Source organism: Phyllopteryx taeniolatus, chromosome 1 (assembly GCF_024500385.1).
Source record: "Phyllopteryx taeniolatus isolate TA_2022b chromosome 1, UOR_Ptae_1.2, whole genome shotgun sequence".
NCBI lineage: Eukaryota > Metazoa > Chordata > Actinopteri > Syngnathiformes > Syngnathidae > Phyllopteryx > Phyllopteryx taeniolatus.
Window position 1 is genome coordinate 7,210,107 of NC_084502.1, and position 26,655 is coordinate 7,236,761.

At 41.3% G+C, this 26,655-nt stretch overlaps 1 protein-coding gene across 1 annotated transcript in view; it reads left to right on the plus strand.

Moving 5' to 3' along the window:
- Positions 1-26,655, plus strand: part of prex1 (phosphatidylinositol-3,4,5-trisphosphate-dependent Rac exchange factor 1) — a 92,644-nt gene that overhangs the window by 32,307 nt on the left and 33,682 nt on the right. The window contains exons 5-13 of the mRNA XM_061767663.1: positions 3,598-3,699; positions 3,955-4,116; positions 7,553-7,686; positions 7,917-8,032; positions 10,245-10,394; positions 17,063-17,210; positions 24,587-24,687; positions 26,057-26,160; positions 26,439-26,488. Of these exons, the coding sequence (XP_061623647.1) occupies positions 3,598-3,699; positions 3,955-4,116; positions 7,553-7,686; positions 7,917-8,032; positions 10,245-10,394; positions 17,063-17,210; positions 24,587-24,687; positions 26,057-26,160; positions 26,439-26,488 (1,067 nt within the window). The remainder of the gene's footprint in view (positions 1-3,597; positions 3,700-3,954; positions 4,117-7,552; positions 7,687-7,916; positions 8,033-10,244; positions 10,395-17,062; positions 17,211-24,586; positions 24,688-26,056; positions 26,161-26,438; positions 26,489-26,655) is intronic.

Sequence of the window (26,655 nt, forward strand, 5' to 3'; positions counted from 1 at the left end):
ATAGCAAGTCAGGGATGCAGGATGAGCAATGAGCAATACCACATATCATTAGTGATAGCGATGATAATGGTAGTACAGTGGAACCTCTAGGGTTAACACTGGTTGACCTCCAGTTTTAAGTTTTAGTATCTATTTCTCTCATGAGAAATAATGGAAGTAGAAATAATCCATTTCTGACTTATTGAGGACGACTCCATTTGGCGTATTGAACTGACATTTACACTTTATAGCAGAAGTGCAACAATTAATTGGTTGAATCAACAACTAATCGATGATCAAATCAATCCATAACTGTTTTGATAATCGGTCAATTGTTTAGAGACATTGTTTAACATAAAATGTTCTGACGACAGATTCTCAACAGGAAATATTCTCTGATTTCTGTAGTTCTTCATGAAGGCAGCCTGATTATCTTTGTGTTTGATCAAAATAAGACATTTGCAAACATCTTCTTTTACTTTGGAAAACAATGATCAACATTTTTCCGTCGTTTCTGACGTTCTAGCCCAAAGCAGTGACTGAATCCTAATCAATTCATGGAAAAAAATAGTAGTCAATTTAATGTACTACCAAAATAATCACTCGTTACAGCGGTAATATGAATAACCTTGAACTGACACGTAGTTGAACCGGAAGTAGCCTCCAAAGTGTGTGTCAAAATAGTAGCCCGTCTTCGCATTAATCGGTACCCGAGACGTTTCAGTTTCCAAAAGGTTGGCGAGTACATCCGTCCCTCTCGTGTGATCTAGATTCATTGTTCTTCATTTGTTTGTTGCAATAAAGTTAAATGCAAAATAAATGTTTATCCGATTATTCACTTAGTCAGTGGAATTTTCGATAGAATAATCGATTCCAAAAATATTCAATATACGTATAGAGAGGTGTGTGCTGCTTTGATTATTATCCCAACTTTCCCATTTGCCCCCACTTTGTGGTGACATCGCAAAACAAAAATAGGCAAGTGTCATGTAACTAACACTGACTGCAATAAAATGTTTCAAAAACAACATTAGGGATATGAGCAGCGATGGTTTCAAAGACAGAGCAGCGCCATGCATCATGGGAAACCCTCAAGCAGTCGAGGCCTATGGCGGGATAACAAAGTGATGATTCAGGACATGCCCGAGCCAACCTTAACTATAAGCTTGAACAAAATGGAAGGTTTTAAATCTGCTCTTAAATATAGAGAGGGTGTCTGCCCACCACACTGAATTGGGGAGAATCGAAAAGATGGTTGCACAGGAGAGGAACCTTTTTTACTGAAGGCCTCGCATTCTGCTTTTGGGGATTCTGGGAACCGCAAGTAGATCCGGTCTCTCGGAACGCAAGGATCTAGTAGGGGGAAAAGACTCAATGGGGTCAATGGAAACAGTTGAATTTTGCTGACAGTATTCTATTCTGATTGGCAAAAGGGTTTACGCGCATGGCTTTTTCGTCGTTTTCCCGCCAACTCAAAACATTTCAACATGTTACAATATAACCGTAACCGTAGCTTTGAAGCGACACCGACAGTAGCTATTCAACTGATTTTGCAAGATGGCTCCTTCCGGTGAATGATCAGAGTGACTTTTAAGATTTTCTGTGGTCATTATTGTAATTTCACACATTGCCATGTCATGTTGCAGCTCAAAAGTTTGGTGAAAGTGCGAAATGAAACTGAGAATTTCTGATTAAAAAATCATAGTGACAGCATGTTGTGGTTTCGTATAGTTTATAACTGAGGTTCACAAGACCTCCGGCAATGATATCAATGCTTAGGTAGTAGATTTCAAATCAGTAGCAGGATGCACTCTTGCCACACGACATTATGGGTTAAACACGTTAAAAGCAAGCATTTGTGTAGCAAAAGAGTTGCGTGAAACAAATTCCATTTCACTGGTAACAAAACATTTGTCTCGCATTGACACGCTTTGTATGGAGAGCATGACTAGCGCTGTATAAACATGTAACAATTTGTTTATAAAAAAAGATATTCAGAAAATGTGGCACACCCCTGGCTTTTCTTTCCAACAAGCGGAGATTACAGTCCTGCAGCTGGAGATGTTACACATTCTCTACTGCTGCAACACGTTGTTCTGAATTGAAATGCAAACAATTGTCAGAGGTCACTGCTGGAAGAACGGAACCAAAAATAAACAAACAAGCAAATGCAGCTTTCGAGACTGTGGGGAAATTCGAAAAAAGTCCAACCTCCAAGCGTTCTCGTCAAATGCAAACCAAAAAGTGGATGATTACCACAACAAGCTTTCTTGTTTTGTTGATCAAAAGACAATTCCGTCAACAGCCCTGACAAAAGAAAACATTTTGAGCTATTTTATTTGTTTTAAATTCCCTTTACAGAATAAAATAATGGTGAGACAATCCAGCAAAATAGACAGATACCGCTCTCCGTTCAACTCTTTTATATATAATAAGCAAAACATTGAGATCAATAAAGTATTTAATTGTTTTTTTTTTTTTCCCATTAGTTTACTCGTGGTTGGTGCGCCATCATTATCTTTGCAAGCAGCAACTTTGGCATCGGGTGATGTCACATTGCATATTATTTCTATCCTTTTTGAAATTTCCGACTTTCCAGTTGTCTGGAATGCAGCTTCGACTTCATGTGCCTGTATGCCCCCCCCCCTCCCCCCCCCCCCCCCCCCGACAGCAGACTTACAGTATGCATCCAGGAGGTCTCGAAATATAGTGCGTTGCACGCAGGAACTACGAGACTCCAAGAAATAAAAGCAACATACATATCCCAGATTCCGATCAGAGAAATAACCTTTCGGGAAAAATGGTTTGAGAACCAAATCTCGGCTTGATTTAGAATCACACTCACGATGAAAGTGAACAATTGAGAATACACAGTGATCCGAATTCTGCGAGTTACCGTATAATGAGGCTCAGTAGTTTGGCCAGTGTAATACAGTGGTACATTGAGTCATTGATTGACCTAGCTTACAAGTTTTTCGGAATTATCATTTGAAGATGCTTTGTTTTGCAAGCCAAAATGCGAGCTACAAAAGTAGCGTCGGATTCGCCGCCGCTCGAGTGAAGTGGAGAAAAAGGAGCGCCACGGTCGCCGATGCAATTTAAACCATTTATTGAACTGCGCGAACAGTCAAATACGCAATGGCAAAATGTGAACACTCACAAGGACCTACAGTAGACCAAAACTCATGGCTAGACGCCCACACGCAAACTAACGGGCTTTACGTTCTGTTTTATTTCATTTTTCTACAATAAAGTGCTACTTTTAAATCATATTAAAAAGACATGGTGTTTTTTTTTTTGTGTGGCTGGAATGGATTAATGGCATTTCAGTGAGGGACATTTTTGGGGCTGTACGAGTAAATTGAGTTTCGAGCTTGGTCATGGAACAATTAAATGCATAAGTCAAGGTACCAACTGTAATGAGCATGCATGGCTTTTTCCTTGGCCCACGCCACATCCCAAAAATGCTTTCTCAACATCGCATGTCTTTTTGATTACATTCAGCTGAATTCTTATTCTGGCCTGAAATCTTCTGGGTTTCTCTATCCTGTTTTAAATGTATTAATGCTGAGTTAATTGTACAGTATGTTGATTTGTATGCATTTGCCTCTTCTTCAGCACTGTATGCTTCTGGGCGGGAAGAAGAGCACAGATATTCCCTTGGAGGGCTACCTTCTCACTCCCATCCAGAGGATCTGCAAGTACCCTCTGCTACTCAAGGTAAAAAAGTCACTAACACAACCTATTATGTTTAATAAAAAAAAAAAAAAAAAAAAAATGTTTTTAAACTACCAATGACTAATGTCAACTTTAGTCTGGTAGCTGGTAGCTTGTACCTTCAAGTCATTGATTTCATGTGACAAATGCTGCAAGCCTCGGTTGAGGTCTGCGCTTTCTGAGTGCGCTTGCACTTTTGAAAGATTCGAAAATGCGCCCTCTAAATCGCATTCCGCGTCTACCGTTTCCCCACCAAAGGAGTTACTGAAGCGGACCCCCAAGAAGCATGCTGACTATCCTGCTGTAGAGGAGGCTCTGCAGGCCATGAAAGCTGTCTGCTCCAACATCAATGAGACGAAGCGGCAGATGGAGAAACTGGAGGCCCTGGAACAGCTGCAGTCTCACATTGAAGGCTGGGAGGTGAGAACAAGGACAGACTGACAGCAGAGTGAGGCTCGGGTGAAAGCGTGACAATTGTAATCAGGTTGGGAAATATGTGGGGGAAGGGCTGGAAATAGAGAACATTCCCTTGGTATGAGTCCTCTGCGAAATATTCCTATTTAAAACATTCTCACTCACACTCATTTACTCACTTGTGTCTCTAGAAAGAACTAATACCTCAGCATCTGCACTTTACACTATCTTCCCAGTGGCCACAGCAGCCTCGTTTCTGGCCACCGTGGACAAAACGGGATTGTCCTTAGCCACGTTAGTCGCAAAGCTAGTTGGCCGTGTTGTAAAACGGAGAGAATGCCAGGAAACCTGTCGGTACGTACTGTAATAGCGCATCAAAACTAGGAATAGAAAGTTGGAGGCGGTCTGTAGTGGTATGAGGAGCATATGTATTTCCACAGCATCTCGCACACTCTCCCCCTACAACTCTTTTAAAGCTAAGCCATGTGTTTAATTTACCTACAGCCAAGGTTCCAAGTGAGCTGAGCAGAGACCACGTGGATGAGAAGTAAATACAGGATACCTTCATTCTCATTGTATTCAAAGTTGCGTAGATTTTGCAGCTTCCCGCTGTACTATTTTGAAGTAGCAATCGACCGCCCCCAAACAAAGGCGAGAAAAGCTCAACGGAGCCAGTACCATGCAGTGGGAAAGCAACATAACGAGTGTAGCCCGACCACTAAATGATTAACGAATCGATTTTTTTGGATTTTTTATTTATTTTTGGATTGATTTATTCCCCCCCCCCCTGAATCTTTTTGTCCCTAATTGGGTATAAAAGATGGGAGACAGCTTTATGTTGAGCCATAACACTGTTTGAGTTTGCACTTTAACTATATAGGTAAAATAATACACCCATCTTACAGCAGGATTCTGCAAAAATTACACAGCGGTTTCGTAAGAGGGTGCAGCATTTCATTTTGAGAATAAGATCTAATTGACATAGCATAATACTGTACTGTGTACAATTATGTTGGCAAAAGATTCCATATGTATGTCTGTGTGCTTGATTGCACTCCCAATGGAGGCTCATTGCGAACCTCTGGTTATGCAAAATCTCGCTCTGGCCAGATGTTTCATACCACCCTGCAAGAGCCTCGCAATGTTAGAAGAAACTTTACATCAAGATTGGAATGAGAAAGAAAAAAGATAAAGAGGATACAAACCTAACAAATAAGTACAATGACACTTTTTATCAAAGCAACCACATTCGGTCAGCATATTTCTCATTTATCCTAAAGAGTTAATTGCCGCCACAGCCAACTCCCTGCAGCAGGGGCACGGATGGAGCTTGGGAGCCGAATGAAGGGTCCAGTGCATTTTCACGCCTCCCTCACCCACCACAACAGAGGCCTTGTCTTAGGAGGCACCACGGGGACAATCCACCTACACGGGGTGCCAAGGGGGATGCCAACAGGCATTCTGCCCAATCAGAAGAGATGGAGGATGCTGAGCTCTAGTCTCAGCAGCACTAGGGGTTGGAGGGGTGGTTCTACGAGGGGACCTTTGGAGGGAAGAGAGGCAAAAAAAGAAAACAGCGAAAGGATGGACCCTGAGAGTGGCCTCACAAGTACATGCCACTGTTTGCTTGCCAAAACCAAACCACCATCTCCAATTTCCCCTCTGCAAAAATGTCAACATTTGACCATGGTCAGAGTTCACCAGAAACAACGGAAAACTAAGAAATTGTTCCTTAAAGAGGGTATGTCAATAAAGATTATGGACACTTTAGACCCTTCCAGAGAAAAATGGTTGTTATCCTGATTCCTTTTTCTTTGCATTGTATTGCTTGTCGATTGTATAGTAGGCCCTAAAGTGTTGAAATTAAGATGTAATGGAGAAAAAAAAAGAGAGAGCATTTTTGCTTGCAATGTTTATTACACTGCTACTCTAATCAACAGTCACACTATTTACCAAAGTCTTCACTCACATATCTCATGCAGGCTGACAAAGGGCATTTATAAAAAACTGTTTCGGGCAAGACCCGGTACAACATGCAGTTAATGCGCTTGCGCATAATGTTTCTCTACAAAATGATATCACCACTACCTGGTCGTACACGAGCAGCGCAGCATTTTCAGTGTTCGTACTCGGTTGTCTTGTACCGTTCGTCTCAACAGAATTCATCGATGATTTCTAGCGTTCACACGATACGAAAAAACATTTGCGTGAATGCCGAACTTGGTCACACGATACGTAGTGGAAGAGTAATCTACTCGTACCCAATAAGGTCCAGATACATTACACACAAACGCACACTCGTGCATACGCTCAGCTGAACTCAGTGGAGCTAACGTGAGGTCAAATCAATTGTCGTCTGATACAAAATCCCGTGCTACGGTCCAACCGTCCTTCTCGTTGTGTCTATAAACTTGGGACTGATGATCTCCCATCATAAAAAAAAAAAAACAACAACAACTCAATTATGGACACTTGAGCACGGGCGTGGGCGGTTGAGGGGGTTTCCCACAGTGTGTAAACATGAAAGACCACAGTGTGGTCCCAATCTGATGCGTACAAATACATGTGAGTGCCTGGGGTGGTGTCCACACATGGGTGTATTTCGTTCCAGATGATTAAAAGTGGAATGAGCCGTTTTACAGTGAGTAACGAGACCTGACGATCTTTCTTGTTTTGTATAGTATGCTCTGCGGATATTTGTTAGCGTCACATGGAACGTACCGTACGAAAACCCTAAATAGCATGAAAATATGCCTCCTAGGGGCTGTTCGAGACATCGGGGATGACATCTGACATCTGTTCGGACACCTAGAAAGTGCTTTGTGTTTTCGCCCATGTCACATCATTGCAACGTCACTGCTTTTTGTTTCATAAGCTTGCATTTAAACTTCTTGTTTTCAAAATGTATATCATTATTATTGATAAATAATGATCTTGCCGATGTGTGGCGTGAGAGTGCTTCACCCAGCGTTTTCGCAATGAGCTCAACTTTGCTTCGTAATGATTAAAAGATCAGTAATTCGGGCAAACGGCTTTTTAAATACAGTTTAAACATTCATTCGATTACGTCACCATTTGCAGTGTGAAATTTCCTTCAACGCATCACTTTTATGTGAGCTGATGCCTTGGTGCGTTTACTATACATCCTAAGTGCAGAATTAAAGGATCTGTCTCCACCCTCCTCTTAAAATAGGATTTACGTTTCCCATAGGAAAATATATAACAAGGTAAACCCCATCCACTGTGATGTTTAGTGCGGTCCTTCCATTACGGCTACTGCCCGATGACAAGATGAACAGCAAGTGCAGGATGGCCAGATGTATTGCAGATCACACATTTGGGGATTTGTGTTCATTTAAAAATGGAGTTTTTTTTCTTTTCTCGGAAGTGCCAAATTCAATTGACTGTTGGACATTATTTTCATTTGTACTTCTCCCTTTAGGGGACTAACTTGACGGACATCTGCACAGAGTTGCTGCTTCATGGAAATCTCCTCAAGATCTCAGCGGGCAATATTCAAGAGCGAGTCTTCTTCCTGTTTGATAATCTTTTGGTCTACTGTAAGAGGAAGTCCAGGTGAGGAATGGCGCTTCAAGAAAATGACACATGGGGAAGTAATCAGAAAGGAATTAAAGAGGTTGACCGTGTATGCGAAGGAGGGAAAACATGGGAATTTTTTCTCTGTACGGGATGCTTCATGTTTGTGTGTGTCTGTATGAATGTGCAAGTGTTGCAGATGCTGTTTCACTGCCACCGGCGGATGTTTTCCATGCTGAGTGTAACCACACCGCTGTCTCATTTCCTAGGGTTTCTGGAAAAAAGTCCACCAAGAGGACCAAGTCTATCAACGGCCCTCTCTATGTGTTCAGGGGCAGAATCAACACGGAGGTGATGGAGGTGGAAAACGTGGAAGATGGAACAGGTTGGTGTTTACGCAGCAATATTAGATTTAGAGACTCTCTCTCAACTTGTGTACATAACTGTTTCTGTGGTTATTCCATCATGGAAATCTCTCTTTGCATCTGAGCTCATCATTAAATCCCTTCTATAGCACAAGTGATGTACCTCTGCCAAACCTGAACCATCCAAGTTTGGTGGGCAGAAAATTGTATCGCTTCCTCTTTATGCTAATATTCTTTCTCCCCCTTTCTTGTTCCTTTTTATGAAATTTTTAAATCCCCCCCCGTAGATTCTGTGTCAATCAAAATACAAACTGACTTCATTCTAGCTAGTGTAACATGATCAAACTATGGGAAACATGGATCAAAATCAGGCTGGCTGGCTTTGTTCAAATCTCACGCTTGCTGTTCGGATAGTCGTACATAATTATGATACCATGGAAAAACGCTTCTTCATTGTAGACAGGGCGTGATATGACACTTACTGTTGTGCCTCGCTGAACTCGGGGAGGAAAAAAAAAAAAAAAGACAAATGCAGGGAGGCTCATTGGCATTGTGCTAGCGTCACGTGATCAAACTTTGGGAGGACTCGACAAAGTCAAGCTGGCTGACTTTATGAGCTTCTTTATTCGAGACAATGCATGTTATGTTGCTTGCTGTTGTGCCTCGCTGACCTCAGGAAGACCAAGGAAGACATTTAGGACAAATAGGGGCAATATGCTGGCTGCATGTAATCTACGTTGCTGTGCTGGACAGTCGTGATGGTTTTAGTTATGGAAATCCGGATTTATTTCGGTGCTCTTCAGTTTGCAGTTACATGGCTGGTCGCAAATATGTAACATAAGCAAGTGTAATGTTTTGTTGTGTCCACTGGACATACCACTGTGAAGAGAAATTCGCTAGCACTTTGAAATGTTGTCAAAATCCAGCTTCCTTAGTAGTTGCAGGATAACTGGTCATTTGTGGATTTGAACAGACACAGTGTTGCTCTTGTTGCTCGAATTGTCTAGTCTAAACTTAAACTTTGTCAATTTACAAACCGTATTGCAAAAGCTGCAGACAAACCAAGCAAAAAATAAATGTGTATTTATATTTCCTACATCTCTTCATTTGCTTTCATGGATTATGAATTTGGTCTGCGACTCTGATACTAGTTGACAGTTTGGGTGGGGTGTCGTTGTTGCACAAACAGGATGTAGCGCACAACTGTATGTGGAATACCACCTATTTGTTGTCAAAAATTCGGTTTAAGGCGCGGCCACGACACTGAGCTGCAAAAGCTACCTCAACCTCAACGAGAAACTTGAATTCTGGTTATTGCTGAATGCCAACGCCTTGTCTGTGGGCTGGATGTGGTTCAGCTATCAGTGAGTTTTAGCCGGCACTGCTGTGAATGTCTGTGGTGCTGTAGAAACAATGTCTTCCTCTCGATCACGTTTCCTCTTTCTTTTTTCGTTCTCCTGTATGCTGCCCGATTATTTTGCAATTTCACAACCACAAAGACAAAAACACACCAAAAAAAACATAACTCAGCGTTTGGACATTGCTGAATTCTCATCTGCTAAGATGAGTTGTGCACATATCTGGGTTTAATACGTAACAGATAACTCCACAGTTGATTAAGATGAGGCCATATATTGTAGTTTCAGATGGCAGCTGAGTTTTAGCTTTGCAGGTAAAAGTTGAAAAATGTCCACAAGTGCTCCTAAATCTGACCAGATGTCAGTTTTTCCATTGGATTTTTAAAAAAAAAGTGCACACACAAGCCAACATTTGCTTCTCCCAGTACTACTGGAGCTACTCCCCAAGTATTTTTGTGACCTTTGACCATGAGGCTAATGTAGCCCATTACCAGATGTCATTCATTATTTAGGAGCTGCTCACCTGCAGCTCGGTGGATGATAAAATTGGAACAGGGTGGATTTGTATTTATCTGACTGAACATGGGCTGTTCAACCAGTTTATGTTTTGCTCTTAACCTGCCTGATATTTATATCCTGTAATATTGTATGAGTTCAAATCCCACAATGCTTAGTGCCACTGTTTCATTCACTTGTCCATTAATGAAGTATCCTCGGTTACATTCCAATAGAAGAAGAGAGCAATATGATTTGTATTATTGTTATTCTTATTTCGATGTGCTTTGGTTTGTTGTCAAAGCACACACATTTCTGTTTCTTTTATTGCTAAATATATGTTGTGTTGTTGTTTTTTTTTTTTTTTGTTTCTCTCCAGCGGATTATCACAGCAACAACTACACAGTGACCAATGGCTGGAAGATCCACAACACAGCTAAAAACAAGTGGTTTGTCTGTATGGCCAAAACATCTGAGGATAAGCAGAAGTGGCTGGATGCCATCTTGAGGGAGCGGGAGCAGAGAGAGAGTGAGTAACCTTTTTTTTTTTTTTGAAGCCTTTTTATTGGCAAGGGGGGAAACAAAAGAAATATTCCACTAGATCTCCTCTCACAAAAATATCATTACGGACACCTGGATGCTCTCAACTTTGTGGGAACAATTTGCTTTTCCAGCATGATGAGTTTGGTGCGGAAGAACAAGGCCCATCAAATAGCTTTGGGATAAACTACAACACAGTTTGTGAGGCAGGCAGGCCCTTGCTCACATTTAGTATATTTTGGTTTACTGAAAAAAATATGGTTACATTCTTGTCTATCTGTCGTTTTTTTCCCTCTTTGACACGCTCCATCACATGACTAATGTAACTAAATGGAACAGTCTTTAAATGGTTGAGGTCCTACCTGGAGAAGAGGAGTTATTTTGTGACCATTAGGGGTGTTCAATCTCATCGAATGGCAATGACCTATGGGGTCCCTCAAAGGTCAATTCTTGGACATCTCCCGTTTAGCCTGTATATGCTATCCTTGGGTCAAATTCTTCAGCGCTTTAATTTTGACTATCATAGCTATGGAGATGACATACAGTTATATCTAGCAGTGTCTCCAGATGACTGGAGTTCAATTGAGGTGTTGTGTCAATGTCTAAAATGGATAAATAACTGGATGAGCCAAAATATTCTACAATTAAAGCAGAGCAAAACTGAGATAATTGTTTTTGGCAAAAAGGAAAAGAGGATTGTTGTTAGTAAATACCTGGACTCACTGTCTTTAAAATCCAAAGACCAAGTCCGAAACCTTGGTGTACTGATAGATTCTGACCTGACTTTCAACAGTCATATAAAAAATCAATTACTAAAACAGCCTTCTACCATCTGAAGAACATATCCAGAGTGAAGGCTTGCATGTGCCAAGCAGACCAGGAGAAGCTCATCCATGGCTTTATCTCATGTCGACTTGACTATTGTAATGGTCTTCGGACTGGACTTCCCCAAAAGACCATTAAACAGCTGCAGCTCATTCAGAATGCCGGAGCTCCGGTTCTGACCAGAACAAAGAGGTCAGAGCATATTAATCCAATTTTAAAGTCTCAACAATGGCCCCCAGTCAGCTTTAGAATAGATTTTTAAAGTTCTGCTACTGGTCTATAAATCGCTAAATGGATTAGGTCCCGAATACAAGAAATGTATGGAATATACATGGAATGGAATGGAATATAAACCCAGTAGGGCTCTGAGAGCCACAGACTCAGGTTAAATAGTGGAGCACAGAGTCCAAAGCAAACGTGGTGAAGCAGCATTTAGCGATTATGCTGCACACAAATGGAATAAGTTGCCAACAGAAGTGACGTCAGCCCCAAGTGTGAATGTTTTTAAGACCAGGTTAAAAACTCTTCTTTTTTTTTCCTCCTTCTTTTGAGAGCATTTCCACTTTCAATGACATTTCTTGCACTGTACGCTGCTTTAATTATGTTTTTATTTTTCTCTTTGTTTGAAATGTTTATAAGCTGTTTTTTTCTTTGTTTTTAAATGCTTTTAATCATGTAAAGCACATTGAGTTACCTTGTGTATGAAATGCGCTATATAAATACATTTGCTTTGCTTATACTGCAGGGTTTCCCTCACCTTTGCAACACTTTTTCTCCTTGCAAGTCTTTTTTAAGTTTTCATATGTCATCTAAATCATGTTGCATTTTGATGCAGCTGTCCTCGTTGTGGAGTCTCATCTTGGAACCGCATAAGGCTCCCTAGGTGGTGCAAATTCATGACTAGATGTGCCCTTTGTCCTGGATGATGTGTGAACAAGATTTTTTTTTTTTTAAAGAAATATTAGATACAGAATGTTTATTATTACATGTCACAATATGGTGGAATAAGTAATGTGGCTAATCATAGCTGTCATGAAATAAGGGTTAAGGCTCTAATAACTAGTTGTCATTTTAGTTTGTTTAGCGGCCAGGCTCAACCTTTTGATTTACTTAATACCATTTTGTCACCGTAATTTGTGTTCACTCTAAAAAAAAAAAAAAAAAAAAAACGTTCCCACCTGTCCGTCGTGGGCCATCTGTCTTTATAATGTTTTGTGCATTACACACAACGAATGACTTTAACCAGATTTGCTGTGCAACATAAAAGGCCACCCGATAGTATTGACGGCTAAAAAAAGATTCAAAATGTGATTGTTTGGGCACGATTTGGTCGGAAATGCAGGAGTACTCGACAGATCATGTTTCACGAGATGGTACATTTGCCTTTGTATTACGGGGAAATGTTAAATACTCGCACACGGTGGATTTTAACAACGTCAGATCAGATAGTGTGATGAATAAGCACGCAGGAGTGCGCGGCAGCTTGTGGCGTTAAATTACGAGCCGGCCGAAACTGACCTGAGGCTAACAGATGCCCGATCGGTCACAGCGCCTCATTTCCACTCACGCTTGCTTTTCGATAGCGTTCACCTCTCAATGTGGGCTTACCGTATTTTCACGACCATAGGGCACACCGTATCAAACGACGCAGTCTCAGTTACGGGGTCTAGTTCTGTATTGAACACGTACATAAGGCGCACCGTATTATTGGGCGGCTACATACGGTAGCATGCATGCACGCTAAAACAATGTTTTTTGTCCCGTGGAAACTTTCGTCTTCTTGAGCTTCTTGGCGAAGCTCGTTTTCCCGCTTCCTCCACTTGCGAACCATGGATTCGTCGATCTCGAATTCTCTCGCGGCTGCTCGATTCCCGTGTTCCTCCGCCTAACTGATAGCTTGCAGTTTAAAACTGTGCTTCGTAAGCGTGTCTCCTCGTCGGTGCCATTTTCGGGGGTCCTTAGCCAAACCGAGGTTGTTTGGCACAATGCACACCCCGGATATGCTCCCAGTCAGTCAAGCGGTTAAAAAGAAAAGAAAACAAAAAAAAACACCCCGGCGCTATATCCCTACTGGGGGCGTGGCTTTGGCGTCCGCCTCCACGCACCCTTCCCCTGTCCTCAGCCACGTCCGCTTTTCCTCTGTGTAAGCAGCGTGTCGGCAGGAAATGCTTAAAAAAAAAAAAAAGTCAAGCGGATCGCTCATCACACAACAACATTTATAGATGTTGGAACAGGCGCGCCGCGTTATAAGGCGCCCCGTCCATTTGGGAGAAAATTTAAGGCTTTTAAGTGTGCCTTATGCTCGTGGAAATACGGTACCTTTCTGCTAGCCTCTTTATTTCGGTCTAGACAGTTTTATTCTAAGGTTTTTTTTCCTGCTCACACGTGGCTGCAATCAATCGTCCCTGAAAGAGCTCAGTTGTTTATTTAACTGCGATCCAGTCACAGTGCGTTATCTGTTTTGTGAAAACTTGTAGCGGCACCCTCCAAATATTGCAACACATTCCACAAACACGGCAACATGCTCCGGTGGAATCTCTAAATTCCCTGAAGGTGATACAATTTGGAATTTGTCCAAAATCAGAAAAAAACTGACTGTGAAGGGACATAAAACTTAATAAATATCACGTAATGCATTAGCATTACATTTCAAGACCTCAGCTCAGAGCATCAAAGGATTCAAATCTGGGTGTCTTTTTGTATTATTTAGTATACTTATTCCAAAAGAAGAAAGAACCTGAGATGTCTGTATTGCCTGCACAAGGTTTTAGGATGGCAACAGTTTGAACCCTGGAAGTATTGTTTCTATATTTCTTTCAGCAATACATAGAAATTGGAGGTCGATCCCTGAATAGACATTGTTTAGGATTTGATTTTATTGTATGCCATAATTGATCAAATTTGTCTGGCAAGGAGGCGGTGGTCGTCATCCTGCACATACACACGAGCAAAACAATATTGTATCGTACAAGGAACCTAAGGAGTATTTAGTACTATTTTCTACAAAACTAATGCATCATATTATTCAAATTGATGAATTCAGGGGTTTACAGGGAAAATATAAGTTTTCTTGAATGAATTTAATACCTGCCCGCGACCCTAGTGAGGATAAGCGGTACTGAAAATGGATAATTTTATACCTTAACCCCCAAAATGCACCTGCTTCTACTAATTACGGTGCATCACTTGCTGTCGTAAATCCTACTGAATTCTCGTGAGAACAGCTTCTTTAGATGTGATTCGGTCATGCTGGTGAGTGAAAGATGACAAGAAGCAGCTCAAGACAAACTATGGCAGCTGGAAAAGAAGCTGAGAGGTCTCGGCACTGGAAAGACCCCCCCGTGTGTTGTTCAATAACCCCCATTGTGTCAGTTCTCTTCAGCTGCTGTCACATGTAATACAGCCCCAGCATCCATCACGGCTCATCAGTGCAACCACCCAAGACTCAATTTGAAAATTGACTTTTTAAAAATTGTTTCTTTCTTCTACTTACTTACAATAACAATCCAACACTTGACACATACATTTCATTAGACATTATCCAATAAAAACTGTTACTACTATTGAGGTTTTTTTTTTCAGTGTCAGGTAGGAATATATTGTGGACACACATATTTCATTTGAGAGCAATGGTCTGCTTTCCCCGCATTCAAATACAGCACATGGAAACTTCAAAAAGACTGCGGACAATGACACTTTCTTTTGTTTCTTCTGTGAAACGTCCAAATATTTAGAATTATTTTGTTGTATATACCAGTATTTATATTTCATTGTTTGTTTTTCTTCATTGATTGTTTGCAGTGCTCTTACTGTACTGTAATTTTTTTTTTTGTTTTTTTTTAACATGCACTTTAATTAACTAATGTGGCTACTTTTGCGATAAAGGGCCTCATAAATACACTTACTTTTATGTCACAACCTGAAAAATAAACAGTATTATTGAAAACCCTGTTGAGATACTGTACTGTACTGCATTGTCTCACATCTTCGGATATCATTATTAAAACTGTGATTGTGCCTAAAAAAAAAAACCCACTATCACTGGGAAATATTTTTTGTTACTTAAAAAGAGTTTAATTATATTCATACAAATCTCTATGGCTGAACACGGTTCATTCCCGTGGCTGGTAGGCTGCAGATTTGTTCAGAGTTAGGGGGAAAAATAGGAAATAGTGTTAATTTAGTTAATCACTTCAATGGGAAAATTGTTGCCATCATAGAAACCTTACTTTGCAGGAAATGAATATAACCGTTGAACACAAAACAGCCAAAGAAAAGGCAAAAGCTGGGATTTGGTCAAGGATTGCCAGACAAAAACAATCAATTTGGGGAGCATGGTGCGTAGTTGCCTCACGGTCGACATGTTCTGGGTTCAAATCTCAAATTGCTCCAGCGCACCCGCAACCCTAGTAAGGGCAAGCGGTATAAATAAGGAATGGATGGAAAAGACTCAATTTGAAGGTGTTCAAATGAAATGAATTCAACATATTATGCCAGAAACATCAAAATGAGGATATTCCTGTTAAGTTTGATGTGCCTTGAAATTGAGTTGCGCTTTCAGTCTCAGCCTTGTGTGATTAAAAGACGGACAGTGGCACAATATAGTTCAGACGTTCACCGAGTTTTGGAAGGAGCTCGAAAAGTGCGCTCACAGGTGGGGCAGCACAACTCCCAATAAACCCTTACAGTATGTGCTCTACTGTATACAAGCCACATAAGCGTTAACAAATCAACACAGAAACCAAATCGCCCTCCCTAACTTTGTCTCGAGAAACACCGTTTGCTCAGTTGAGATTGACATCTGGGATTGTTTCTGTTGTTTTCTTCGTCTTCGTCTTCTTCTTTTTTTAAGATTAAGGTTGGCACGGCATCAATACAGAGCTGGGAAGTCCGGCCCTGCTTGTTTCTTCAAATAGCCCTAAGACATGCTCCGTCCTTTGGCTCGGAGGGACTTTGTAGCAGCACTGTTGGAAATAGTATTGGAATGGGCCCCCCGAAGTACAGTTTAGGGCAGTGTATTGCACTGTATTGGAATTGTATCCGAATCAATGTTTATCGGAATCAAAGGCAACTCGTTGTGCCGTAGACGAAACGCTGAAAAGCTACTGGTTCCCAAGCAGTAAATGTTCCATTTAGAGCGTAAAAAACAGACTTTAACAGACTTTGGGGGTCATGTTAGAAGTGGGCACAGTAGAATATCGTTTCTGACTGGCACTATGGGTACAATCTACACCAGGGGTAGGCAAACTATGGCCCAGTGGCCACACATGTCCTTCTCTGTTTTTTTTATTCTGGCCGGCTGGGCAATTATATTTTCAAGAGTCCTGTAATGTTTGTTGCGTTAATTTAGCCATTTGTTTATTTACAGTGTATTTATTCATTCCTTTTTTAATTTTCAAATTAATCCAATTATATAGTTGGTGAAATTTATTGTAGATAATAGAATAAAAATATGAGTAAAGATATTTTACATATACATTTCACAATGAAATTAAACTAAATAATACAATTCAATTAATTATTGCACTGTTAAAATAAACCATTATACATGCACATTTTACCTTTTTTTTTTTTTAACCTCATCACATTGACCGATCTGTCCATTTTAAAAGTCAAATGTGGCCTATGCGCACAAACATTTTCCCTCCCTTGATACACTAATGTCCCCCAAATTACACGTAAATAAAAAAACGATACAAGTGTAATAAAGCATAGGGCTTTTCTGCGAAACCTTTGAAAATGTCCTTGTTTTGGCAAACAGATTGTGCATTTATTTCATCCTCTAAATTCTTTGAAGTACAATTGTCACATTTTCGCTGTTGTTTCGCTTAGGTCTCAAGCTTGGAATGGAGCGGGATGCCTACGTGATGATCGCCGAGAAAGGAGAGAAGCTCTATCACATGATGATGACCAAGAGCCGGCACCTCATCAAGGACAGACGCAGGAAGCTCAGCATTGTGCCCAAGTGCTTCATGGGAAAGTGAGTGCGAGAATGCCGCTTTATGGCTTTGCTTTTCACAAGAGCTTCTATTCAGTGTTCCTGGAAAGTCTTGGCGAGATTTCCACTCTCTTCCCTCCATCCTCTCTATTCTCTACCTTTGCTTTGACTTTCCTATCCCAAAGCCTTTCCTTCATCTAAAGCCAAGTCCTTAATCTAGGTCTTCCCGAAAAGCGAGGCCGATCTGACGTCATGAATAATAACTGGTACCGACCGGACTTTTACCATCGAGAGACCTCAAACGGAGCCTGTGTCTCTTTCGTTCATGTTTCTGTGCCACGAATAAACAACACGGGCCTTTTTTAGACTTCCACAGTTACACTTTATGAGCCTATGAAAGAAATGAAAACAAAAACACGGGCAGGACTGTCTTGGTGAATTAAGACAACCCTAAAATGCCATTGACATGCCGTTTCATCATTTTCACCTCTGAGTAATGCACCTCCAAACTCCAAAAGAATGTATTAGCTTTTTATATAATATGACTTTACTGTGACACGTGTTTACTTGTCTTTTATAAAGTAATTAATTTTATAGCTTTTGCCTCCTTTGCACACTTTACACAGACATTGACTTTTTATTGACATGACTACATGGGCTGAGCTGTTCCATCCATCCATTTTCGACCGCTCAGCCGAGGTCAGGTCGTGGGGGCCTGAGCTGTTCCACACAACATAAATCGGAAGATAATCCTGTTAAATTATGAACGTTCTATCCGCAGTCTGTGAGCTGGTCTACACTGCTGCCCTCTTATTCTGGTTCTTCCTCCGAAGACAGGTTTCCGACTTGGGGGAACCAAAAATACTTTTACTTTTTGGTACAAAAATCAACCTGATTGATAGGGTGGGGGGGGGGACAAAAAAAAAATCTTCACTAAGTCCATGAATACACCTCCTAAAAACATCGAACGTCGATGGCAGATGGTAAAATTACACTAATAATAACTTACAGTGTATATTTATACTTTGTTAAAATAATGGAAAAGTGGAGGCTCTGTGGTCAAGCTCATGCTCTTTTGGAAGGCTGGTGGACCTCTGATTTGCTCTTATTGACGGAAAAAAAACAATAGCAAAATAATGTTCATGTGAATTAGTATGTCCCAGGTTCATATTGTCATCACAAAAGCTTTATTCATTGTACAGGCTGGTAACTGTCACGCAACTGTCTCATCGGAAACGAGTCCGACTTACTTCCGAATATGCGGACCAAACTCTGACTCCGGTCATACGGGGACCAAACAGCCTGTATCAGGGGGTTCGGTACCCCATACTACCGAAGCACCACCCACAGGACTCTCCGAGGGACACGGTCGAACGCCTTCTCCAAGTCCACAAAACACATGTAGACTGGTTGGGAAAACTCCCATGCACCCTCGAGGACACTGCCGAGGGTGTAGAGCTGGTCCACTGTTGCGCAGCACTGCTCCTCCTGAATCTGAGATTCGACTTAGAGACGGACCCTCCTCTCCAGCACCCCTGAATAGACCTTACCAGGGAGGCTGAGGAGTGTGATCCCACTTTAGTTAGAACACACCCTCCGGTCCCACTTCTTAAAAAGGGGGACCACCACCCCAGTCTGCCAATCCAGAGGCACTGTCCCCAATGTCCACGTGATGTTGCAGAGGCGTGTCAACCAGGACAGCCCCACAACATCCAGCGCCTTTAGGAACTCCGGGCGAATCTCATCCACCCCTGGGGCCTTGCCACCGAGGAGCTTTTTAACCACCTCAGTGACCTCAACCTCAGAGATAGGAGAGCCCGCCTCAGAGGACCCAGACTCTGCTCCCTCATGGGAAGACGTGTCGGTGGAATTGAGGAGGTCTTCGACGTATTCTCCCCACGACTCACAACGTCCCGAGTCGAGGTCAACAGTGCCCCGTCCCCACTATACACAGTGTTGATGGTGCACTTCTTCCCCCTCCTGAGACGCCGGAAGGTGGACCAGAATTTCCTCGAAGCCGTCCAGAAGTCTTTCTCCATGGCCTCACCGAACTCCTCCCATGCCCGAGTTTTTGCTTCAACGACCACCAAAGCTGCATTCCGCTTGGCCAGCTGGTACCCATCAGCTGCCTCAGGAGTCCCACAGGCCAAAAAGGGCCGATAGGACTCCTTTTTCAGCTTGACGGCATCCCTCATCGTTAGTGTCCACCAACGGGTTCGGGGATTTCCGCCACGACAGGCACCGACCACCTTACGGCCACAGCTCCGGTCGGCCGCCTCAGCAATGGTGGCGCGGAACATGGTCCACTGGGACTCGATATCCACCGCCTCCCCGGAACATGAGCAAAGTTCTGTCGGACGTGGGAGTTGAAACTCCTTCTGACAGGGGATTCTGCCACACGTTCCCAGCATACCCTCACAATACGTTTGGGCCTGCCACATCAGACCGGCATCTTCCCCCAGCACCGGAGCCAACTCACCACCAGGTGGTGATCAGTTGACGGCTCCGCCCCTCTCTTCATCCGAGTGTCCGAGACATGCGGCCGCAAGTCTATCGTCGAACTGCGACCTAGGGTGTCCTGGTGCCAAGCGCACGTTTGGACAGCCTTATGCTTGAACGTGGTTTTCGTTATGGTCAATCCGTGATGAGCGCAGAAGTCCAATAACAGAACACCGCTCGGGTTCTGATCGGGGGGGCCGTTCCTCCCAATCACTCACTGTCATTGCCACTGTAAAATCTCTTACTTTCTTAATGCAAAAGTCTAGCACTGCTCAAACAACAAGAAAAATTGCCTGTTCATTTTTATACCTCACCTAACAGTCCAAATTCTATTAAATCATGATATAGCTTTGATACAACGGCGTTATAAAAGACAACAACAGTTTCAGCAGGCACATCACACAAAATGATCGAATTCCAAATGCATCACGTGCAGCTGAGATCGTCAGTCAATCCGTGCGCTAGCTTGTTGTTGTGGTAATGAGAACCCTTGCACAGCAAACCCGAACCACACTCAGGAGGTACAAAGCGCTTTCTAAATAGAAAAACTTTGGTCTTTAAGAACACGTTGACCTCTAATATGATGAAAGAACCAGAGTACAATAATATGATTTAATGAGTTGCAGCCAAATAAAACAGAAATAAATATAGCTCTAAAAGAGCCGGGATGGTTGTGATGTGCCTCTGGACGCGCTTTGCTCTCTGTGCCCTTTAACTGAATATGCCACCATTCCGTTTGTTCCCATCGGAGCCCACTATTTTAAAACAGTAAGTCATAATTATCATGTTCTGCCCGTCCACTTGCATGTCACAGCTCAGTGCCAGCAGTTGCTTTGAATCGCGTTCAAACTGTAATGTAGTCAACGTGCGCTTTACGTCCTTCCTGCCAGTCCCCGCTGTCCTCACGTCATCACTCTGTCAAGTGCAGTTGACGAGTGCAACTCGCATTTGTCTTCCTGATGAATGCGTAGCAGCCAGGGTCTGCACGCTTATTTAATTAAGTCGAGTGGCCACTTTGATAACAGCCTGTTGTCCTGATAACATAACGTCATCGTCTGTCTGATCTTTGTCAGCGTTAATACACATTAACAGATCACATTTCATGTCTGTTTTTCTTTTTTTTTTTTTCATGCCAGGGCATGGAAGACATTATAGTAATGGAAACTTTCATGGTCTTATTTGGTCCTTACTTCTTCGTGATAAGAAAAAAAGACTTATGGAAATAAATGGAATCAGGTCCAAATTCTTTTACGCTTTGGTGAATTTGATTGCCACAAGAATTCATTCAATTCAATGAAAACAACTTAATTCATCCCAGAGGGGCAACTGGGTTACACGGTTTCCAAGCTTATACAGTAAAACAGAGCAACAGTATTGCAGTCATAGGATGAAACTAGTGAGTGAGTAATAATGATAGTAGTTTATTAGTAGTAATTTCACAAACAATGAAATAGAGTAGTTGGCGTTTTGGCACATGACCTCGCATCATCACTATGAATTGTTTGTCATTTTGTTTTGTCTGTTTTCACTTCTTTGGTTGGGGTTTGTTTGACCCTCCATAACAAATAATAATAATAATAGCCATTTGACATAGGTCTCCGAAGATAGAGGTTATTGTGATAACATTATGACTCCATTGTCGTAACATATAACCTGCCATTTTACTACATATTTCTTATCAGTGTGATCCTGATACGTACTTTACGATATCGTTGCCCAAGGCAACAAAAAAGTTCTTAATCTACAGAATGTGTAATGAGCATTAGTCTGCCTGTTAATTTAACATGTGGTGAGTATAGTAACTTCTTTTGTGCTTTTAATATTTAATAAGAGAAGACTGTAATCTAGGATCTTGTGATCTACAAGGAAGTAAAGGTTTCTCTATGTAGGTTTTTACACACATTTGTAACTAAAAGGAGAGATGTACAAAATTGTAATATACAATATTACAATAATATACTATACATTTCGAATCTGATCAGATTTAAAAAAAAAAAAAAAAAAAAGTAGTAATTTAAATGTTTTATTTAATCATTTGAACATCCTTGGACCCTAATAAGGACACACAGTATACCACTTCGCAGTACACCGCTAAGTGTCACATAAATAAACAACATGCATGAGTGTGTCCCACCAAGCCATTATCCTTGTCGTCCATCAGTCACTGTGTGGTGATGGAAGGTTCTCTCTGTTTCTGTTACATGCGCACACACCATTAATCATGGTCATCATGCTAATTTCGAAAACAGCACTGTAACCAAATTGAATCTTGCATAGCATCCACACATACTGGAGTGCTCTGTCAACGTTGATTAACAGCCACTGGCCTTGACGTGAACTTTCACATAAGAAGAGGCATCATGCACGCTACAACTGAACACCGACATAAACAGCACCTGGCTGCTCAGACAAAAACAAATGATGATCAAATGTGTCTTTTGTGCTGCAGGCTGTAGACAAAGGTTGCTGTGGCAGATGGTCCAAGGTGTCCGCTCGCTTCTGTTGCATCCTCGACTTGCGTGCGCACACTTGCAGACTTATACCAGCTAGGTGTGAGTGTGCGCGTGTGTGTGTGTGTGCGCGCGCGCACTAAAGGATCAGCCGCATACATTACACACTAACAGATAGCTGAACCATTATCTAAATGTAAATGTTTTAAAATTGCGAGCAGGTTCACTTCAGCGTCCGTCTTAATGGATACAGGCGCAGTCACACAAACACACACATTGATTTCGGGCATTTTTGATTTTCTTTTTCTCAAAAATAAAAACTAAACACAAAAACTATATAGACCTACCTTACCTTAATTGTCATCTTTCTGTGACTCAGAATCTGTTCATGCCCATATATATTGATTTAAGTTTTATTTTTTTTAATTTGGTCTTTTTGTCAGATACCCTCGAGAAATGTCATTACCGCCACAATGGCGTATTGATTAAAAATGGATTAATCTTGTGATGGTAATGACATCTCAAAGTTTTTAGCTAGCTGTGCTATGCTGGTAGAGTTAGCTTAAATGTTTCTTTTAGCTAGCTCGTCCTGTACAACATTTCATATGATTATCCAGTTTTTTACAGGAAAATCTTTAAACATATTAACACTACAAGCCGTTTGGTAATGACATGCAATCAAACTATTATGTGACTTAAGGGTACAAATGAGGAAAAAAACCACACTCTTGCAGTTATCGAAATGTCTGACTTCTCTCTGTCCTCGCATGTGCTTGAGTGACGAGACAAAATGACGCAGGGAATTCAAGAATCGGATTTTCAATCAACTCAATTGATCGGAAAATGGTCAATGTGGCGGCAATGACAGCAACTTTAAGGGACAGACATATTTTAGTCCAAAAAAATAAAAGACAGAATTTGAAATGTTTTGTATATATGATGAGAAATCATTAAATCTATTATATTTTAAGGAATTTATGGTCCAAGTTACACCATTTTAGCATTTTTTTAAATAGAAAGGTATAGCTTCATATATCCAAACCCTGTGCTAGGGACAGGGTGAAAACTGTAAAATACCACCATAAAACCCACTCAAAAAATGTCAAAATATACTAATATTAACATGAAATTTTAGACAACACTTAGAATTAGGCACACCCACTGCTGGTTATTGAAAAAAATCAATTCAAATATATTTTTTCTTCAGATTTTACACAAAAAGGCCCGTCATCAAATAAACACCCATCTAGTAAGCGTGTGCATATGGGAATTCTGGGAAAGTATTGCGCCATATGTGGGATTTAATGGACATATTGAAAGATATGTCGACCATAACTTACCATAAAACATTATCAATCTTAAAAACTGAGGGTAGAACACACAAATATGGAATTACAGTGTACAGTATTTAGCTCTGCCAATGATATATTCTCATTTGGTGTTGATTACTTTGTTGGTTTACTTTATGCCTTCTGTTTTACGACAGGTCCATATTCCTTTTAGATTTGAACAAAGATTGATCATGAAGAAATGTATAATATAAAGTTTGACATAGATTTTCAACCACGTGTGCACGGTGAGCTGGAGCCTATGCCATCTACATTTGGCCAATCACTTTAATAAACAACATTCCACACTCACGTTCACGTCTATGAGCAATTAAGAGTCTCCAAACTCAACATAGCATGCATGTTTTTGTTTCTATGTTGTTGGGCTTATATGGGATTTTTTTCCCGTAGATCTAAAAATATCATCCGGCTAAGGACAAACTATTATCTCGCCTTGGCTATTAAGATCCTGGATTGATTCCACAGGTGATAAATGTGAAAGGTCTTGGTGGTGGCCTGCGCTCTGGTTGCACTTCTAGTTCTCTTGTTTTTTGTGTGTTTGCACTTTTCTCAATTGTTACATGGAAGAAAAACACTGCCTCAAAATTCCCGGCCTTCCCATTAGTGCACAAGAGGCATTTAGCGATCGATACGGCGGTCAATAATGCATTGCGCATCTTGTCATATAGAGACAAAGCTTTGGGCAAAAAGATGCTTACTGGTCGAAACATCTTAACCTGCTTCACCAGAATGATTTTTCACACTCAATGTTTGTCTTTCACATAGAATCCAACAGAAACAGTTGGACGCTTTTTGCATCAAGTCGGTTTCTTTTGGCGCAGGATCCAAACTGCACCACAAATACTGTTGAGTCTTTACCACCCAAGTGAGCGGTGCTGCTGCATTACTAAAGACGCTTCTGTCTTTCCCGTGGTCTCATAGTGGTGCAATGTTACGAAAACCACCTCCACCGCAAGTCTATTTCTAATAGTGAAAGGTATTATTCCTGTGACGACCTACCTACTTAGAATCATCCTGCAAGAATCAAAATAAAGCAATACCGATATGTGTGATATGTGTGTTTCAAATATCCTATTAAAAAAGCCCACATTGACTCCTTTCTCTTTCGTTCTAATCTCAGCGAGTTTGTATCGTGGCTGATTGAAAGCGGCGAGATCAGTAAACCCGACGAAGGGGTCAACTTAGGACAAGCCTTGCTGGAAAACGGAATCATTCACCACGGTGAGAATGCAACACAAATTTGACTTCCTCGCCCTCTTTGTTCTCTCGTCTATTTGGCCTTTTTTTTTTGTCCACCGACATACCAGAAGTATGTTTTTATTTATGTGTCACTCCAAGCACCTTATGTTTTTATTAGAATTCTTTTATTTATTTATTTATTTTTACTTAGCTTAAGGGATTCAGGCAGTCATGTTGAGGAAAAAAATATTTGAGCCTTCATTGAGTTCTGCCCTTCCTGGGTGCTCTCGGTTAATCATGAATGAGTCTGAATATTAACAATCATGCATATCCAAATTAGGACGGCATTCTTCTCGTACCATTCTAGTATTATTCCCCTGCTTTATTTATTGGCGCAATACTTTTAGCTTATATTTAAGGGAAAATGTTCATTTTACCCAAAACCTTACTTTCTGTGCAATTTCCCCTCCACACTGAAAACTTTCCCAAGCATGACATTTGCAGTTCTACTTACCTGAATTATGCATCGGGCAATGAAAGACAAACAAACAGCTATAAATAATGTATGAATCCAGTGGTCCACGTTTTTGCTCAAGTGTCTCTCGTCCATCGTAAGTGCAAACCAGCTCCCAGAGATGTCATTTGCTTCCCATGGAAAATCCCCCTGAAGTCTGCCGTCACTGTGGCCTAGCTCCTGAGGGAGATACAGTGATGACATGCTGGCTTCTGTGGGTTTACATTGTGGTTTTGGGGGGGGGGGACTCTGGCCAATAAAGGAGGTAGACCCTAAGAAGTAATTTGGCTCATGCACAAATGTAACATTTAGACGGAAGGCATTTAACATTTTCTGTAACAACCAAATATCAGCTGTACATTGAGCACACCACACTCCGCACGTAAGAACTCAGCTATTCATTTGGCCAACTTTGAATGACACGTCACAACAACTATCTTCACCGTGCATTCCTTTGGTTTATGAAAGAAATTAAGTCTAGACGATAAAAACCAGCAGCCTGTTTGTTGTGGTGTCGTCAGCGTTTGCCCAAATTGTTGTTACTTTCCACTTTCTGTGACTCATTCACTTGAAGCGAAAATTATATTGGAATGCCATAAATTGATTGTAGTATGTTTATGGAAATTGATAACTGCCTGCCAAGGTGAACATTTGATCCCAGTCATGAATTTACAACTGCTCTTTCCCCGAAAGGTATCGCTGAGCTTCTGAACATAGCATATACTTTATGGACATTGTTTTTCCAATGAGATTTTATCCGAAAATACTCTTCAACCTTATCCGGTCCGACACGCTGGAATGATTTGGGATGGAAAAAGAATCTGTTCCAGGATTTTGAGAGCAAATATTTTCAACATTTTAACATGGCCGTTTTTCCCCCCTCTGGTGACATTTCAGTGTCAGACAAGCATCAGTTCAAAAACGAGCAGGTTTTGTACCGTTTCCGCTACGACGACGGCACCTACAAGGCTCGCAGCGAGATGGAGGATATCATGTCTAAGGTATCTTCTTTACGTGTCACTTTTATCATCACGCTCTGTCTGTACTTTTTGTAGATGAAAAATGACCCAGGTCATCGCTCCAGTGGATCCCTTCCGCCACCAATTTCTGTTCTATAATCCGATTTGGCAACTTTAGGTCTGATATGCGCTCTCTAAAAGACTGGCCTCAGGGCACCTCCGCGCAAAAAATTCCAACCCTGAGGCCGTTTTTATGCTTGTTTTTGAAAGGTGTCGTAATGTTCTGTGACTCAACGGCACGTTCACATCTTCTCTTTTAGGGCGTCAGGTTGTACTGCCGCCTTCACAGCCTCCACACGCCCGTCATCAAGTAAGTACCTGCCCTCCTTTTTGTTCCCTTTTTGTTTTTCTCCTCGGATCTTTTTTTTCACTTTGCACATATTCAGCCCTTCACCTTTCATCCGTCCGTCATACAGGATTCAGTAAGTTTGCATATGAATGAATCCTAAACATATGAAGGCAAATCACTGCATACCA